The sequence below is a fragment of the Cyclospora cayetanensis genome, unplaced genomic scaffold, assembly GCF_002999335.1.
Source record: "Cyclospora cayetanensis isolate NF1_C8 unplaced genomic scaffold, CcayRef3 CcayRef3_contig_212, whole genome shotgun sequence".
In the NCBI taxonomy this organism is placed as follows: Eukaryota; Apicomplexa; class Conoidasida; order Eucoccidiorida; family Eimeriidae; genus Cyclospora; species Cyclospora cayetanensis.
The window spans coordinates 31958-51711 of NW_020312162.1; the positions used below are offsets into that span (position 1 = coordinate 31958).

The window sequence follows — 19754 nt, forward strand, 5'->3', positions numbered from 1 at the left end:
AGACCAAATCACCCTCGTTTCAAGCTATAAAAGCGAACGCTGTTTGCGTGTGCTTAATATGTTTCTGTGTGCAACTGGGCGTGGACGAATGCCCGAAATCCTCAAAGCCTGTGGCTGTGCGCGCCCTAGCTCCTCTCTCTTCTGACCGAAACATGTAGGATGATGATGCCCAGGAGAGAGGGGTATTCTTTGGGTGTTTGAGCGGGGGTTAGGGGGGTGTGGGGATTGCTGACGCTATATTCACTATTGTATCGGATTGAACGCTAAATGAGTTTCCCTACGCAGATAAGAAGAGCTTCGCACTGCTTTCAATGGCAGCAAATTCAGAGTTGTCATGCTACGCAGTCGGGATGCCTCCCCTTCCCCATATACATCTTGTGAACTCGCCAACTAGGATCTTCAGAGAAAGGGATGTAATGCCACACTCCGTACAGGCAGAACACAAATTTATTGAGTATTTAACCAAGTTCCCACCTCTTTATGCCGCCGATCCTCAGAGCTGCAACACGCGGAGAGAGGGCCAGCTAGTGTGTGCGTAGCTGCGTTCTCTTTGGAGTCCAATTTCTTAGAGCCAGTGGCACATCACACCTGATGCACACGCAAAGTACTTATTCTTATCGTGATGAGCAACATCTGATATGCGGAAACACAAAGCGCCATAAGCTTAAGCCATTGGCATGTGCACTGTAATAGTATTGGGTGCAAATTCTTGACGTCCTCAGAGAGCACGGCAAGGCCCTTGAACTAGGCTGTCGTCCTCACCTTTCCCCTAGCACACATCTCATGGAGTGAAGCGTGTGAAGAGATGACGAAGCTCGGACTTCGAAGGGAACAATTCATAACTCTCCCTCGATATTAAGTAAGATCTGGGGACCAAAATACTTGCTATGGATGCACTAGAAGCAGTACTACAGTGGTACTACAGACGCTTTCTTAACCACACATTGCCATGTTCTGGCGAAACAGATGAACATATCAAGAGACCGCAGGATGTAGGAGACTGAGGTACATTTGAACTCTTCCGTCTACGCTACTTATACTGAACTAGAAGTCAGTGAGAATCGATGAGTTTGCTCTTGTCCGGATACCTCTTTTATTGCAGAGTACTCTCAGCTTAACACAGCAAGACGCCATTGTGTATGTGTGTGCGCTCGATGCTACGCGCAACTAGTTTGCTAGTGCGCTAAATGTTTAGCGGGTCTAGCTCCGCTCACCCTAGCTGTGCTTCTCCTTTGATAACGGGTGTCTTAGGGGCATGGACAGAAGAGGGGAGTTCTTTTGAAATTCATTCACTAAGTCTTCCCTATGTTTGTACCAAGTCTGGAAATAAGTGTCTTCCTACGGAGAATTCAGATGGAGCTTTTCAGCTAGTAGCATTGCATGGTTAGATGTAGCTATGTCTCACTCATCCACTGTGTCTGGTTATGGGGGGATATCCGGTTTCCGTATCAGAGTTGCCCGTTTTCGATCAAGTTACTTTGTAAGTCCAATCTGATGCTCTTTGGCAACATCCTGGCTAAGTTCTACAAAAGTGGAAGAAGGCAGGAGCACAACGCCCATGGGGGTGGTAAGGCCAAAAAGCTGGTCTGAGAGTACTAGCTCCACATCTCGTAGAAAGGCGTGGTTTCCAACCAGTGAACTGTTTACTGGCACGCGTCTTAGGCTATTCGACCAGAAAAGTAAGACGGCTTAAAAGATGGGCAACCATTCGGTGGTTCATCAGCCGAATAAAGACATAACTCAAGTTGTATCCCGCAGGTAAAGGAAAACGCGTACTCTTGCAGTATGTTTTTTTTTAAAACACTTTACTGATGGCTCTGCTAATGCAAAATGCATCGTCATCCTGGTACATTTCAAGCCTCCACTCAAGCCCTCATTGATTTATGCGGAAATCAGCTCATGCGCATACTTTAGGAGAAGTGAGGACGTCGAAGTTGAGAAATCTACCAGCTTATTGGTGTGTAAAAGCCACGGAGCTTTGGCTTACAAAAAGCTACAACGCAGATCGGCAGTCAGTTTATCTGTAATTTTTATCAGGTCTACCGGATGTGTCATGGGTAGGTGTTCCCAGGGTGGACAGCGACTCAGCGATTAAATATCGGAAGGTTGGGGCGTCTGGAAAACGATGGACTGCAGGCGCACTAGAATACCAAAAACAAGTAGCAATAAGGCGTAGCCTCCCCCCTTGCACAACAGCAAGGACAAAGCGAACTTTCCTAGCCTTGCATTTCATTACCGAAATTCCCTTCCTCAGTTTGCTCCGATCGTTGTTCCTTGAATCGATGTACATGAGGAAACCTATTGTATGTCTTGAGTTTAAAAAGTTATTAATATCGCAACAAATACTCTTACCAGCGGCCTTACAAATTCTCCAAATTCGCGCTCTCCGTGGGTGTCATTTCTTCTCAACAACCGATGCCATTGATGCAACCGTGGGTGCTGTTCTCTCTCGACTGTTAAGGGATGCTTCAAATAAGCACAATATTGGTTTTATTTCCATCGCTTCACAGAAGCCGAGCAGGGGTATTCACTGCGAGGAAATGAGTACCCCTGCTTGGAGGTGAAAACATCGAGCACCATTTATATGGACATCATTTTACCGTCTAGACCGACCTTTAGCCCTTCATGTATATCTTACGAAGGTCTTCAGAAAATGTTTTGGCCGCCTGCAGATTCGATTTGGCCTTAAAGGGCCCCCTGACACAATTTTTGAGTGGAAGGATGTGGTGGGCATCATAACTTAGTCCTCAACTCACTCTCCGGTTATCCGTGCACCTCACAATTGTGTAGCTTAACCGCTCCTTTTTATTATCATTCTTGAATTCTATCGACATTGAATGCGCCTTAAGCTTTTGCCACCCAATAATCCTGTAAAACTCTCAAATTTCGGAATGGCAAGAGGATGAAGCTCAATCATGTTGAGAATGTCCTGCTGTGATGCGAAATAAGCCAGAGAATCCGTTGCTTGTGTATTTCAACTTTCCACTGCAGTGGCAGTTTGCACAACGCGAATGGCCATGCCATGAGTTTTTGGCCAAGGTGAGAATCGAGCTACCGAAGTATATCAGACCTTCCGGAGGCTTCGAATACGTTCAGCGCTAGAGGAGAATGCACTTCACTGTCAGCAGCTGAGGCAAAACCAAAAAGCTAAACCCAGCGTTTGCAAAGACTTCTGGCACCCGGAAAATAGTGGGCTTATTCCACTAAACACCTTGTTGTCGTACTGCCGGAAGTCAAGGATCAAGACAGCATCTACGCCGTTGCCGCTCGCTGTAGCGTTGTCATGGCTCAGAAAGAAGAAGAATTATTTTCTCATGCCTGACACTTTCCGTCAGTCCAGAGAAGTATCATAAAAGAGAGTGATACGAAGTTCGTGGATGTGCTGTGGCCATCCTCTATGGCCTGCCTACATGTTGACCAAATAATGATCACTGCGAAACCTGATGCAGATAGTCACACAACGAGTAGACCGTCATTCTTCTAGAGCGCATGGCAAACTATGCTTACCAAATTCCATTTGCTTGGCTTTATTGTTTTCCCTGTGCGAAGAGGCTTTCAATACATCAGGACACTCGTCTATGTGGTGCTCTCCCACTTCCCTGATATACATTCAGGAACCCTTCTCCGACTCGGGCCTGGACCGAGTGATCCGGGGTCAGTAGCCAAAATGAGCAGCAGAGAAAAATAGAGTACACCTAGCCAGCACATGCGACTTTATGCGCACGCCTCAAGAAGAACACGTGAGGGATTATGATGATCGGTAACCCACTGTTGGTTACGATTTCCTTGGTGTTGATAAATCGGCAGGCATTATGAGATGCTCAAACAGGTGAACGGATGAAAAAATTTGCCACCAGGTGGCAAGGGCGTTTGTCATCGTCTCACGAATCAATGCTTTTTCTTACTCTATCGATTTCTCCTAACGGTTGGAGGTGCCACCCATTTAGCAATTTTGGTTACCTCATGTTATTTTCAAGCTCTTCAAATTACTGTCAAGCCTCGCTGCACAGGTCTGTGACCCGTCTAAAGACGCAGAATCCACGGGTGTCTCTAGCTGTCCTGGATTCTAGGGCCCTTGAGCGCTAAGGGCATGCTAGACTGAAGATCCGAGTAAAATGGGATGGGCACAGCCGACCTCGGTGGCTGGTAGCGGAGCAGCTGCAAGTTTCATTGCCTACGGAAGCATAGGTGGCTTTGAAAGGTTCACAACTGTACTCGCCATAGACGCTTCTCCTCGTGTTTTCTGGTAGATGTTCCTCCGCAGCCCATGTGGTGCATAAAATAGCTACCTTCCACTAGGGGTGTTGCTTTTGCAGTTCTCCCATACTATCATCAAGGTGCTCTCTACGCTCAGATTTGTGCGTAGACACACTCATGAATGCCGTTCTTATATTCTTTTTTACGCCTTTTTTGCCTTTTGTGCCAACAATGCTGCATGCTCCGGCTGTCTCCATTTGCATGCAGGGCATGCTCAGTGACGTGCTGAGGCGCTCTGAGTTTGTGTGTATACTTTGCTTCCCTTTGCACATTTTACCTTTCTTCTTTTATCACGTTGCAGGAGGTTCACAGATTTCATCACTCCGAAGACAGGGAGGCACCGCTCCACTGCGGGTGCGCTGGTATCGTCCCTCATCCGCTGTTGGATAATGTGTTTAATTTTGATACTGTTCACTACACTTCACTGATTGATGCTCATTTTACGTTTCTCCTTTGCAGTGCTTCGCATCTCTGCCTGCCTGAGGAGTGGCGATAGAATAGGCAATCTTCTGCTATCTTGCATGTAGTTGATCTCTGCGCACAGGTGCGGGAAAAGAGAGCTAGTGTTTTGAATCATGCGAGAAGATGTGACGGATTAATGTGCAGTTACCTAACTTCTTTCTATTGCGCTATCTATATCCTTGTACGAATCAGCAAGGCAAGGACATGACATTCCTGTAGACCTTATTAAAACCACACAGAAAGCAGCTGGCCGTCCATGCTGTGGCTTTTGCAAACCAAAGTTTCATAATTTTCGGCATACTAATCTACTGGCAAGCTATCGTGCTTTCGTCTTTTTTATTTGACCTTAAGGTTGCAGTCGAGCTGATTTAGGTCTGAAAGATGAGTGAGGGCTTGACTACGGCGTGAGCTATAGTTATCACTATAGGTAGAGGCCTTCTATTACAAGAATAGAGCCACGAGTTGAGTATTAGTCCTTCCAATACGCGTGTTGCAAGAGCACTCCTTTCTCTTAATCTGCGGGCTAGAAAGTGACGTGCCTACCCTGCCGGCTAATCGAAGCCTTCAGTACTTGCTCATCCTTACGGCCATCATGCTGTTCGGTCGGCATCAACTCTTCGACGCTTCCATAAAAACAAGCATCCGCGTAAAAGTCATGGCCTTTTACTAAATGTGGACCTTTATTCAGACCAGCTTGCCGACTGTCCCCTGCAGCCCCATGTGCAACCCTCTGCCTCCATCATTAAGGGGATTTTCCAGTCTGTTGACAACGAAAACAGGTCTTCCGAATCACCAAGTGACTTGGCCTAAACACGGCAATTGTCAAAGAAAAACATGACGTCCTGCTACATCCAAACAGTCAGTGTATGAGTGTGGAACACGTGCATCAAAGCACGCTGTGGTACTACTAACGCTCCATCTATGGCTGCGGTATGAAGGTAATCAACTCCTAACTCAACACAAAGCTGATAGAAGGTTATTGAGAGTCTTCTTAAAAAAGGTCCCTCCTTCCAGTGCTGGCGCATCTCAAATTCCCTGCCAGGGAAAGAGGGACGGCTAGAATGCGCTTTGCACTGAGCATGCACAACTAAGCATGTAACATCAAATGCTTATTTAAAGAACAGTGCTTTTTGTTGTATAGAGCCAAGAGTCGTCTGCAGTAAATAAGGTGTACTAAGAGGCTCACCAATTAGTGAACTCCTTACTAATTCATAGTTAAATGTGACTAATGGTGTAGAAAACACTGAGGTGTAGCTTTGTCCACACCGCACAAGGCATAACTCCAAATCTTTCGTAAAAAGGGGCTGTACTAAATCATGCAAAGTATGCGTATAAATGGCAACATGAAGTAGAAGGTTCTTTAAAAGTGTATTGCGCCGCTCTTCCGGCAACAGCCCTCGGAAGGAATATTGGGCAGTGATTGCGGCTTGACGTGAGGCTACAGCTGGATTAGTTACAGTTTGTGGCTTAGCTGCTGGTCTCTTGATTCGTATCTGTGGCACCAAAGCGAAGGCGCGCAGCCTGAAGAGGCGCAGCCTAATCTCCTTGCAGGGATGCCTTGTGATGTGGGGTAGGGGACCTTTCTCGCATTCGGTATGGTGCACCAGATAGCTACTGACTAATGGAGGATACCTGGGAAGCTCTGCAGAGTTCCTGTGCTAGCCGTGTGCCTCTGGCATTAGGCATGCCGAGCTGAAAGTACGGGCAGCTCCGGCGGCTTTTTCTTCAAACGAGTAGGTAGAGGGAAGGGGGGCACAACCTAATTAAGAGGCCGCCCATCCCCAACTAAGGCAAGCCTTCCTGACTCACGAGCTACAGCAAGAAAAGGGGGGGCATACGGTAAATAGAGAGCGCCGCATGACCAGGAAGATGCATGCAGCTCCTACGGAGAATGCGAACAGTGCCGAGTCGCTCTAGTGAGAGATATTCAACTTTCCCATGGAATGCCTTCAGGAGTCCCTGATTTTAATAATTTAAACACAAGAACCTTTAAGGGACATAGGGGAAAGAACGAAAAAGGGAGCAGAGATCTGCCTGCAGTGCAGCCGACCTATGGCCACTTCACTGGCTGTCCAATGGCCACTTCGTGCACCTGGCATAGTTTTGAGTGTTTCCGCTTCACTTTTAGGTGCTCGAATTTAATGCCTTGCTTTGCTTGGTCTTTTGCATGCTAATTATTGTTTTAAGGCCAAGCAAAAGTTGGATGGAACCGCCCCGTGCTTTCGTTCGCTTGCTGCGCCAAAGTAGGAGCTCGGTAGATGTATAGATCATTGGGAATCGGAATCGTCTATTCGGTGTTTATCTTGGTCTCTCAGTGCTCGACCTCCTTACTTAGGGACGACGTTTGAAGTCCGTGTGCCCTTCCATTTGGCTGGGGCTGAAAGCCTTCTGCAAGGTTCAGGTTGCACCGCGGCGTGTGGGACGTCAAGGAGCTTGCCCCCGTAGGAGCCACGGATCTGCCTTTCCGTGAGTGCGAGGCACGGCAGGGAGATAGTGCCGCCTTCCTCTAGGCCGTTGTTTGCTTCTTCAAGCGCTTGGACTGACAGAGGCCCCAATTCTATACATCCTGTTTTACGGCCTTACCAGCTGTGCTCATCAGCGCCTGCCACCCCCTTCGGACGACTTGCTGACTCTGCCGACATTTCCCAGCAAGACACAATGGCAGATGTAAGACCACAGTTTTCTTCTCACTTGTTGAGTCCCTCTGAAACCCCCGTCCGTGTGCATCCCTCTTGGGGCCTTCTTGTTAACTCGAGGTTATCGATGTCTTTCCTCACTCCAAATGCTGTCCTGGCCTCTGCTAGTCAGTGCCATCTACTCTCTCCCTTTGCGCACAACAGCCCCTCCGGCCGCCTCCCTGCGTAGCTGTGTGCCTCCTATGATTTCTCGGAGTCTCCCTCCTTGTCCGCTTCCCCTTCTCTTTGCTTCACGCTTGCCAGCTACTTCCTTTCCAGCTTCTCTGCTATCCACACATGCGGCCCGGATGAGTGGCCAAGAGCCCTTTCCGCACCCTGCTGGCTCCTCCTTCAGCACACCCTTGAACCCCCTATAATGGCGACTGTGTGTTCTCACACAGGAAGCCGTGGACATCTTTAAGGTCTTTGACAAGGATTTCGACGGAAAGCTTCAGGCACTCGAGATGCATCAGGCACTGGGGGCCGCAGGACTCTGCGCAGCGTGAGGCTTTATGACTGAGGCACTGGGGTTTGGGGCCTCATGCACGGGTGTGCCTTAGGGCTTGAATTTGCCAGTATTCCCTCCAAGGGGAATCACACATGAATCCACGTTTTTCAAGCAGCTGGAAGCCAGGGGGTTAGGTGGCAGTAGCGTTCCGGGGGGGGTGCGGTACGGGAGGACGAGGAAGTGCAGAAATATTAGGCTGAAGAGACGAAGGAAGACGTCAAAGGAGAGGCAGAGACAGATGTAGATCGAGGGCAGCAAGCAAACTGACACACATACACACACACAGAGCCAGACAGGGAGATAGGGTGCTTGCTGCGAGTTTCATTAATCTTATTGGGTGCTTCGTACTTCCCACTCTGCATTGTGAGATAGCCCATCTGCATGGCGATGCAGTCGTGCTATAGCCCTGATTCCCCCATCTCGTTTACTCTCCACTGTCTGCGCTATTTTCTGCTGTTCGCTTGCCTGCAGCATAGAAGATGTGCAGCTGGCTCTCAAGGAAGCGGGGGAAAGCGGGGGCGATTTGCAGTGCTTCCAGAAACTATTGCAGCAATTTCAATCAACAAAACCAACAAGTCAAACCCTACAGCCTCTCTTCAAGGTATGTCTCCCCGCCTAGGTAGCTAGCTGAAGCGAAATATGCGTCCAGCACACCAATTCTTCATCCATCTTGCCCCAAACAATATACCTGTAGACATATGGGGAGGAGATGTGCCTGCATGGAGGTTTTGGCGACCGCCTGTACTCCATGCGCACGCATTTGAAGAATTTCGGTGGACTGCTTTACAGGTTATAGATCCTGCCTCGTCTGGGCGGGTGGACACAAGTGCCCTGAGATATTTACTGATGAATTTCAACGAAAAGCTTTCTGATGCAGAGGCTACAGAGTTTATGGAGTTGCTCAAACTCCCAAAGGAAGGATTGGTAGAGATTGCTGACATTTGCAGCAGGCTGGAGAAGTCTCTACAGTGATGGTATGCGTACCTACCTGCACGCTTGCGGAACTGCAGCAAAGAAATAGACGAACAGGCATGCACATGGCCGCTCCTACATGGATTCCCGAAAGTAGTTGAGCTTGCATGCGTTGGACGCATTGGTCTGGCCGCCTGCAGCCACACACTTTGCAGCAACATAGTTCGCATTTGCATGCATGCAGTGGGGGGCACGCAAGAGAGGCGTCCATGTTTGCACCCACTTCTGGTGCAGAAGAGCTAGCCAACGCATTCTTTTCGCACATGCGTCTGCATGCCCACCACCAGCCTGCTGCATGCAGACCGACCTCCCTGCACTTTCTAAAACGCAACAACGCTTCGGGCTGGGTGTCGTCTAGTGTGCCTGCTGAGGCTCATCAGTCTCCCCTATTGGTGCGCATTCCTCAGCTATGTGGATCGAGAGCAGCGCCCTAACCAGCTGTAGGAGGACAGATAGCAAACAGTTTTTACTGCATTAGTTATGAACTAAGAATTAGTTTGGAGTTGGACAATTTTCCGGGTGTTGACAACTCCCGTTTGTTGCGGAGCAGTGGTCGCCCGTTACAAGAAGATGCAATGCTGTGTACATGCCCACTAGTTGCAATGTGCATCGAGCGCACACCTTCGGAGTTCATTGAGGCAGCAGCAACATGCACCCTAGCTGCTGCGCTACTCCCATTGCGGGAGCACCAAGGGACGTAGGTAGGGGAAGGCAAAAGTTCCTCGTAACTTTTGAGATTAGGGTTGTATGGATTCTAGGGGACGCAGGGAATTTTTGGGTAATTTTACTCAATGTATATTAGGATAGTATGAAGTCTGGAGCTAAACGCATCCTCCCGGAGGCCTCAGACTGAATGTTGCAGTTCATAGAAAATAGAATCATTTGACGCGACTGTTCCCACTACACCAATCTTGGATGTTCCCCCGCTTCAGCAGGAGTCAAGGTACACAGTGCTGCTCTGCCTGTCTAAAGAATCATAGTTCGTGCGTCTCTTTAGAACGCAGATTTCAGACGTAATTACACTGCTCATGTGCTGGTTTGCGATTCGTACAGCCACAAAGCTGAATCATGTGTCCAGGAACGGATGCATAACGAGCGCGGCACTTTTCCGCAAACGGATACAAGCATTAGCGAGGCAGATTCTGGATTTGTTCTACACGGGTAGCTAGACCCGTGATGGCGAAGTACAGCTGGTCAAAGTCTTGCTCTACGCGGCAGTGGCCCCCCGGACGCTCTCTGCTCTGCGCATATGAAGGCCCCAGGAATGCGCTTCAGGTTGATCGCTTGCCCTTAGGGATATCAACTAAAAGAGGCTGTGCTTCTGCGTAGAGGGGTTCTCCACAAACGTATACCGCAGCTCCTTCCGGCGGCAAGAGTCACTTCACATAGAAACAGGTGCAGAGTTAGAACAGTAGTGCAAAAAACGCGAGCTTCCGACAGCAGCAGGATGAACAGAAGCAAAATAAGGTACTTAGGGTGTGTTACTAAATCTTTGGAGTGGTGGAACTTCGGTGTAGGAATTGCAAACCCCACTGGAAGATCGTAAGTCTCCAGGAGGGAGGGCCCGTCATCCACAGCCTCAGGTGTTGGCGTTCCCATTGTTGCTCCTTCTGCTCTTGTTGCTCCCTTCTGAATGTAAAAATCTTCCTGCGGGAGAAATTTATGTGTTCTCTCCCTGCGTCTCCCTAGATCGAGAAGCTTTGAGCCCTAGCATCATGCTGCTGCAGCAAGGCCCAACTTGCCTCCTTGCCTTTTGAAATCTCCTGTTTCGTTCCGCTGCATCCCACGGATTTTCACAAAACGATATATGAAATACCAACAACGCAACACCAGAAGAAGCGTGGCACCGAGTGAACGGGCTTGTGCTGCTTGGCCTTTTCCACACGAGGCCGTCTGCAGGCACTCGAAACAATGCACCTCCAGGAGCATGAGAAGCAACCAGTTGCAGCGGAACCAGCAGGTGCTGCTCAATCAGCAGCACCTGCTGGCTCACGGATGAGTCAGCAGGAACAGCAGCAGCAGCAGCCGCAGCGGATGCCTCGAATGTACAGCACGAGCAGTACAGCTGCTGCTGCCGGTGCCCCACGTGCTTTGGGAAGGAGCACAGACAGCAGCAGCTCGCTGCGGCAGCGATTCTACTGGGATGTGGATAAGGACGAAGTAACTTTTGCGAGCAGCAACACCGACAGCAGCACTAGCACCGCCAAGCTACATGCATCGGCAGAGTTTTCTCAGATGGCGCAGCGAGAAGCAGAGGATCCTCTGCCTTCCCATATTCTGGGGGAAGTTGTTGAGCGCAAGCCTATCACCAGTGGCAGCACCATACCTCCACCCTACACGGGGGGAAGCAGCAAGTTTGCGGCTAGCCGGCATCCTGCCTTTCCTAAGGCCGTTCATCGCAGCATGCAACAGCCACAGAGGCAGCCAGTGTCTGCCGATCCATTTTCCGCTGAAGCAGCAGGAGACTTAGACACTGCGGCTGCGGTGGCACAGGAAGCTGCACGCGCCCTGGGCATCGAGTTAGGCGAAATTCAGCAGGCTCTGCAGCAGGTCAAAGAGAAGATGGGTCCGGAGAAATTCGCATTTCTACAGCGCCGCACGGAGCAGAAGCTGCTTGCGCAGATGCAGCAGCAGCAGCAGTCACAGCCGCAACAGCAGTCACAGCCACAACAGCAGTCACAACAGCAGTCACAGCCACATCCGCAACAGCAGTCGCAGTCACAGCCACAGCAGTCACAGCAGCATATGCGATCAGCGGTGAGTCCTCATGAGCGGCCAAGGGATGCAGAGGAGCAACAGCAGGGCCTTCTTGCGGCCGTAGACGGAGGCGAGGAATTTCTGCGCTACCAAATTACGCTGCAGCGTGCGGCTGGGAGTACACCTGCAGAAGCAGGTGGAGAAGCGCCCGAAGCAAAAATAGTTCATTTGCCCGCAGGTGCTGCGTTTATGTTTGATTCCCGAGAAGCAGCAAAGCTTCAGTGGACGGATCCAGTGCTTGAGGAGGGTCCTGATGCTGCTGCTCTCTTGCAGCAGTACGAAAACCAGAAGAAAGAGCAGCAGTTTGCCGATGCTGCACATGTCCCTCTCCTGCAGCAGCAGCAGCAACAGCTAGCGGCTCTACGGTTCGACTTTAATGGACGTCTGCGCACAGACGTATGGGGGCTACACGCAGCTACAGCTGCAGTCGTGGCGCTCTGGCAGCAGCTTTTACTGCCACAAGAGCAGCACAACCCGCAAAATGCAGTAACTGCTGCTGCTGCTGCTGCTGCGGACGAAGCTGGTGTGTGCGCGTGGCTGACGCCGTCGGATGCTGCAGCAGTAACAACAGCAGCAGAAGCAGCCGCAGCAGCGGCAACAGACCCTCTGGATCGCCACAAGGGACTGCATCACCATGGGCGGCAACCAGAAGCGGCAGGCTACACTTTGGAGGAGTCTGTGATGCTCGCGCACAGTGCGGCACCGGCTCAGCGGGCTTTAGCTGTCCGTACACTCGGTCAGCTGGTGCTTGCTGCAAGGGCATTGTGCCTCTTCCCCAATCCTGCCTTATCTCCTACATCTCCCCCGGGAGAAAAGGGAGAGGCTTTTGCTGCCCTGAGGAAGCTGCTGTCACCCTTGTTGCCTCAACGTCAACCGCAGAACCAACAGCAGTTTGTGCTGCGAGGAGGGTTCGGCTTTGGACTAGGCCGCTTCCTGCGCTTCTTATTTCTGGACGAGCATCTGCTGTTTCGGCTTTGTGGAGCCCTCATGGCGGAGTCTGCTACAGTTGCAGCGGCGGCAGCAGCAAGTGTTGCGAACTTGTTGCTGCCCATCCACCCCACACGCCGTATAGGGCCGTTGAAAGAGCAGCGTCTGCTGCAACTGCTGCTGCAGGAAGAGCAAGCAGCTCCGGACTCAGGTGCTGCTGCGGCGGTGTATCTACCAGCAGTAGACACGAGCCTCTGCTGTGCAGTCGCAAAGCCGTTCCTCTCTTACCTCAGGCGGCACAGAAAAGTGGCGTTAGCGAAACCATCAGCTGGGGATTCGGGAGAGTCAGTAGCAGCAGGAGGCGTCTGCAGCTGTTTTTGGGGCATGTCTGATTCTGTAGCTGCGGACGAGGAGCCTGCACTGTTTCCCCTCGGAGGTGTTGACCTCCTGGGGTGTATGTACGCCTCAAAGCCCCTGTGGCCAGCTGCGGGGGGGGCAGCAGCAGCAGATGCACGCATCTGTTTGGGCCCTGGTAGTGCCTGGGCTGCCCTAGCCACCCGCTGGAAAGATCTTTCACCTCAACAGCAACGGAATTATTTGGACGAGCCGCTGGGAGAGTCCTTTGGAAGACACCCGCATGCAGCGGCAGTAGACTTTGCGCTGCTTCTGCCGCGTGTTGCCATGTTGCTGCGGCGCTGCTGGGGTGTAGCTGACGAAGAGCAGGACCTGGTGCGCTTGCTGTGCGGAATCTGCGTGGGAGGGCCACAGCAGGTTCAGCAAATTCTGCAGCAGCCAGAACTTTTGCAGCAGCTGCTATTGCTGGCAGACGGACTATTGCTGGGGGGGGAGACACGCCGCAGACGTCGGGCTGCAGCGATGAAGCACCTCCTGCCTGTGGCGGAGCCTATACTCAGCAACACCGGTACCACGAGCAACATGGGTGTTTCCGAGGAAGAGACAGATGAGTACAACCTAGACGAGCAGCGATTGGTGTTGCAGCTGCTGCTGCTTCTGCGTATCTGCGCGATCCGCGTGGAACGCATGCAGCATCTGGAATGTCTTTTTGGCTGCCTGGAACTTGAGGGGATCGATGACTCCAGCAGCACCAGCGGCACTACAAGTAGCGTTTTAGGATTGGTGCTTCAGTGCCTTATGACGGTCGTCCAGCAGCCGCAGCTGCAGCTTTTTGAGCCGAAGCAGAAGAAACAGCAGAAACAAGGCCGACAGGAAGATTTGGAGCACTTCGAGCTGCTTCCCGTTCCCTCGGTGCTGCGTATCGCAGCAGCAGCAGCAGCAGCAAGATTGCTGCGGGTTCTGCATCAGAGAGGCAGCTGCGCTGTACCGCTGCAGCCACTGCTGCCTGCATTCGCTGCTCACGTAAAGGCATTTTGTCGGCGGTTGCAGGAGCTCAATGGCCATCTCTTGCTGCAGCAGCTCTCATCGCCCTCAAACGCAGCAGCAGGTCTGTCCACTAGCGCGGACGAGACCTGTTGGTCGTTGTGTATGGAACATTCCCAAACCGGGAGCACCGATGGTGGAGGAAGCGACAGGATAAGAGAAAAAGCGCGCCAGCTGTTGCGGTTTGAAGGCGAACTTGTGCTACAGCTACTCCTATGGGTAGGAGATGCGCTCAGTGCGAGCTTCCTGCAGGTAAGTCTCTTGCTGCTGGTGGGAGTGCTTGCTGGGTCCTACTGTGATTGTTGGAGTCAGCAGTTTGGGTTTGGGGGCATCCTGATGTACTCGTATTTCTGCGGGCTGTTCTTCAGGCTTCACTTCTGCTCTCGGCAGCAAGTGATCTTCTTGCTAGCTTGCAGCCGTTGCAAACTCATGAGCCAGAGTCGTGTAGCAGGCTCGCTACGGCTGCTGTGTGGGTGCTGCTGCGGTGTACGGACGCTGCGCGATGGAGGCACAAGGACGGCACAATCGACGAAGAGGCTCTGGAAGCAGCAGCGTCTGCGCCATGTGATGATCCTGGCGCTGCACTTGCAGCGGCAGCAGCAGCAGCCATCCAGGGAGACACGGAAAAGCTGCTGCTGCTTGAGCGCTGGCGTATCGCAATGGCATCTCCTTTGCACCTGCTGCTGGGACCTCCGGGTGGTGATGTTATTGCAGATTGTGGCAACACCACCTGTAGCTTCAGCAAGATGGGGTACTGGGGTGCAGCACTAAATCGTGTGCTTCTTCTGTTTCAAGGATGCAAAGGAACGGTGGGAGAGCCCCCAAATACACTCCTGAGTACACCAGCAGTGGATGAAACTGCAGAAATGGCGCAAGCGGATTGGGCTGCCACACGTGCTATGCGTTCCGTCGCCGGTGCAGTTTCATCGTACTTGTCCGAGACAGGATGGACGCTCGCCACGCGTTGCTGTTCGCCGCAAACCAGGATGCAGTTTCCCTGCAATTGTGTTGCATGTAAAGGCAGAAGCAGCAGCTCTAAAAAGCCTAACACCACCAGCGGCATGCACTGCAGCAAGGGCGCCGCATGCAGCACCTGGATCATTCCGACGACATCTGAGAGCTTTGCTGTAGTGTCTGCTGATGCGTTTCAGGCCGCACGTGTAGCTGCGGCTGCATCGTTATTGACTGCCTCTGCTGACGCCCCTTCTCATGAAGCTGAGATAGGGGCGTCTTGTCAGCTGCTGGACCCCAGAGGCGTTGAGATGTTGCTTGTAGACGTGCAGCTGCTGCGTGGCATCTGTGAGGCTTTTTCTGCATGCGCAGCCTTGCTTGTCGACGTAGGACAGGAAGTGGATGCCAAGCCTAGCAGCACGAAGGGTGCCAGCGTGGATGGCTGGGGTGTATGGGTTAGAGAATCAAGCGTGCTGTTGAAGCGGCCTCTGGTACAGCGATTTGCTGCTGAGGCAATGGTGCTTGCGAAGAGCCTCACGCTATTACTGGAGACACTCCATGAGAAGCTGCGTATGCCTCAACAACCTCAGCAGCAGCAGGGGCAGCAGCAAGGAGAAAGAGACCTGACGCCCTTTCTTCACTCAGCAGTCATCTCGACAGCTCCAACATTACCACAAGACGATATTGCAGCATGCGCCCTTGCTGCTCTTGACGCTGTATCGATCTGCTTCCGCTACCTTGACTCCGCAGAGATAGAGCCGCGGCAGCAACAAGCGCACCGTGAGCTATCCCTCCGCTGCGTAGTCGCTGCGCTTGCGAACGCAGCAACGACGAAGACGGTGTTGAAAGCATTTGGCCATCTCGGGGTATACCTGCAGCAACATGAATGTGAGAGCAGCAGCAGCGGGGACACAGCAGAGAAGGCCAAGTCCTGCGTGTGGGGGGCAGCAGCAGAGACCATTGTCGGTTGTTCTAATACAGCAGAGTGGGATATGGACAGTGTGCAGCAGCTACACGCTGCACTTACTGCTGCAGCACAGCAGCAGCAGCAGCAGCAGCAGACTCAGGTACCTCTCTTAGTTGCAGACATTGAGCACTATCTGGAACAGGGGAAACAGCACTCAAGGATGACAGAGACGCTAGACTCTGCCCTTTTTGTCTCTGCCATTGACATGATGGCAGGGGCTCCCCTGTGGGGCGCTTTGCTGCGGAACGCAGCCGATCCAGTAGCAGCAGCACGGGGGCGTATCTCAACCAAAGTGACGCAGCATTTGCGGCGGTTGCTGCTTGTACAGTCGGCTGCTCTGGGCCACGCAGTGTCGCGCGTAGCCACACCAGGTTACTGTATGGGGGGTCTGCTTCGTTGTATGCAGCTACAGCAAGAGACTCGGCAATCACAGCAGCAGGGTCAACAGCCCGAGCCGGTTGATATGCCCGGTGATTGGCTTCAGGAGTGGAAGCTGTTCGATGTTTTCCTCTTGCAGCCTATGGGAACTGCATGGGTTGCACCCCTCGCAGCTGAAACAGGGCAGCCATTGGATGCTAACGATTCTGCTGCATATGCAAAGGCCTCTGATTGGAGAAAGGCCATGCAAGCAGCAGCTGATGCCTGTGCAGAAGATGTGGAAAAAGCAGCGGCAGCTGCTGCTGCTGCTAATGCATTGTCCATGCGGCAGTCAGCCGACCGGTTACGCCTAGCAGCGTCCCGGGTAGCAGTAGGAGGCGAAGTGTATATTTGCTGTTGTGAATCAGCAAGCAGCTTTGCAGCACGAGGGGCTTTGGAATTGCTGCAGCAGATGCAGGCCTCAGCAGCTCCCGAGCCTCAGCAATTGTTGTTGTTATTATTGTTGGGAAGCTCCCTTATGCCACGTGCAGCTCGTGAACAGGTGTGGGGAGATGAGGGGGCGTTGGCTGTACTAGACAGAAACTCAGTGCTTCTGGACACCAAAGCAGCAGCCAGTGCAGCAGCAACAGTAGAAGACAGCACGTTCGAGGCAGTGTTGCGTTTCGCGGCTACCATGCAATGGGGATTTCGAACACCTCAGAATGAATGGCAGCTTTGTTGCAGTGCAGCCAGCAACTGTATGCTCATGTTGCTTCTCTGTGGTTTCCACAACGCCACAAAGGACGAAGCCCTCCAGCGACAGCAACGGGCTCACCTGCGGAGGCAGCTAGGGACTAGCGGGGGCCTAGCTTCTGCAGCAGCGGCAGCAGCTATGGCGACGGCAGGTACATGAACTAATTCTCAGTGAGGTAAATACGCTTCGCGCATTAGTGAGAGCTGCTTAAGTCGCTCCATGTGCGAAAGCGACCCATTTGTTCTGACCTGCAGCTTTGCATCCTGCGTTGCCATTAGCCGCAGAATAACATTCGTTTTTGCAAGAACTGGAACCAGTCGGGCAAATTTTGGCTGGCGCATTTCTAGAGTTAGCTTTCGCATTGATGCTGTAGGGTTCGTAGGCGATAGGAGGCGGACTTGAGGATGACAGGAAAAGCACAGCAAGCGATCCGGCAGAGACATGACAAAGCACAGGAGAACGATGAACGCTTGGAAGCAGGTGCATAGAAACGAGATGTGTGTCAATTTTAGTAGAAACATGGAACCGCTATCATGTAATGCAAAATAGGAAAGGTCATGGCGACCAGCAGAAAGGAACAAACAGGAGATCGGGGGCATACTCAGCGGCGGATAAGGAGTCAGAGGTAGTTGGAGAGCCAGAGGGGTATTCAATATTTTTACGCAGACAGAGCAAAAACAGCTGCAAGCGCACAATGAGCACATGCAACGGCGACACCAGTAGTCGCAGTAGGAGATCAGACAGACAGCATATCCGAGGCATTACATTACCTAATGAGAGAAAGGATGCGGCCGTGATTTTGCCATGTGGGCAAAGGAGCTTTCGGTCTTGATGTACAATAAGGTTCTCAACAAGCACGCATCGGCAGGGGGCTCGAAGGTTGGTGAGGTGGGGAGGCCATGGGATAGATGCTAGCGTGTAGTAAACGGCACCTTCAATGGTGAACAAGAGCTTTTCGTGTTTGGCACAATGCTGAATAGCAGCTTCATGCTAACACAGCAGGTACCAAAAGCCTGATGATTGACCACAGCGCATAAAACTACCGTTTCCATGCTCTCCAGAGCAGGAAGTACGCGGCGACAAAGAGCCAGTTCCCAATCACGTGCCCAACTGGACGGCATTTACACTTGGAGCCCGCATCATCCATAATCGGGTATAATTATCTTGTGTAGACTTGTCGGTAGTCACATTTGGCCATTTGCTGCGAGGGCCCAGACGCGTATTCCAGCTTGGTGCTACCACTTGCAATATGTGGATTTAAGGCTACTAGTAAGGCCAAGGGGTAAACCCCGACGGTGTCAATTTGAAAGCAAGATACTTTCCTTACGGTGATACAAGGTGGCTGTTCTATTTGCAGCGGCAGTGTATGCACCCAGAAAATGCGCAGGAGCGACCAAGCAGCACCTTTCCTTGTACAGATAGGGCAAACAACGAGTAAAGCGTGTGCTTACGTTGCACTATGTGCCTACGTCGATCACCTGTTGATCACATCGCACTTCATAGATGAGGATGTACGGCCTCATCCACTCGCTAGGTAACTACTACTAGTGCGCTTCGCTGCACTTCAACACTTTGTGCTAAACAAGTTATGTTTAACAAGAAGTCTAGTTGCTTTGTCTGTTTGCATATCTTATGTTACTGCAGAGTAATGCTAGATTAATACGCGTAGACGCAATCCTGTGGGCCCCTGCTCGATGCCGTGCCCTGTGCACATCTATTGAGCTCTGCAATAGGTTTGTGGTAAACCATACACATACACACAGAGATGCACTGATTGATATTTTAATATCTGCATATCAAGCTCTCGCACCACAATCAATTCTAATAAACAGAACACAGCATACACATAATGATTATATACTAATCCAGAGCTAATCCTTGTACTTCAGCTTCGCGGTTAACCCACCATCCTAGCGTTCCACAGTTATCATTTCTGTGGTAGAAAAAGGACGTAGAATGAGGAGCACGGCCGAATGCACAATGTGCAATGAAAACAACGGCTGTGCTGAGTCATTTACTACAGTTCCCTCCTCTACCATCCTTCTGCTTATCCACAACTCCTTTTACGATCAGTTCCGCAGCCCGGTCTCCGACAATTTGCAGGCGGTTTCATTTCGCCGACGGAGACGGGAATGTGCTGAGCTCTATGTCACGCCTTCAGAAAGAATTTGGGCGACCTGGAAAACGTATGAAATGGCAAAGGGAGAAGCGCAGGTTTCTACGGAATAGATGTTATCCTGGTCGCCTTCCATGCAGGGGAAATCTTCACTTGTGGAAGAGCACAACTAGGGAGTACTGCTCGCTGCATTTCCAAGAGTAGTAGGCGGTTGAGACGAAAAGCACCGAGCAGATGCATGTATGGTGTATTCGGAGACAAATAAAAGGTTCCTACTCCGCAGAGGATACAGTGCACGGGCTTGCAGGTCGTGAGGCTTGCCATGAATAATTCATTACATAGGCAAGCCAGTCTCACGCGAGCAGTCTAAACCCAACATTATGCGCTTAATGGCCACATTCTTGAATTGGCGGACACGAAAGGCGACTTGTATTTTGTTAACGGCCTGCCGTGAGGAGCCTGAGGGAGGTGCTTTACGCTCTTGCCTTTGAACCAGGCTAGCTAAACTTTTTCGCAGCAAGGCGCCTACTTGCTTGCCCTTACGCGAGCCAGCTAGCGACCTAGCTGCTAGCAAATTTACAGCTATCACGGCAGCGTCTAGCGGATACATGGATATCTAGAGAGCAGCCTACTTAACAGCCAGCAGCTCATGC

At 51.5% G+C, this 19754-nt stretch overlaps 2 protein-coding genes across 2 annotated transcripts; both read left to right on the forward strand.

The window, feature by feature from the left end:
• The first annotated feature begins 4115 nt into the window (after positions 1–4115).
• Positions 4116–8874, forward strand: LOC34622117. Its single transcript, XM_026337930.1, has 5 exons — positions 4116–4246; positions 7230–7386; positions 7796–7896; positions 8374–8477; positions 8597–8874. The coding sequence occupies exons 1-5, from the start codon at positions 4116–4118 to the stop codon at positions 8872–8874; spliced, it is 771 nt and encodes a 256-aa protein (XP_026193715.1).
• A 1911-nt stretch (positions 8875–10785) lies between these two features.
• On the forward strand, positions 10786–17144 carry LOC34622116. Its single transcript, XM_026337931.1, has 4 exons — positions 10786–11315; positions 11465–11513; positions 11737–14208; positions 14325–17144. The coding sequence occupies exons 1-4, from the start codon at positions 10786–10788 to the stop codon at positions 17142–17144; spliced, it is 5871 nt and encodes a 1956-aa protein (XP_026193716.1).
• The last annotated feature ends 2610 nt before the right edge of the window (positions 17145–19754 follow it).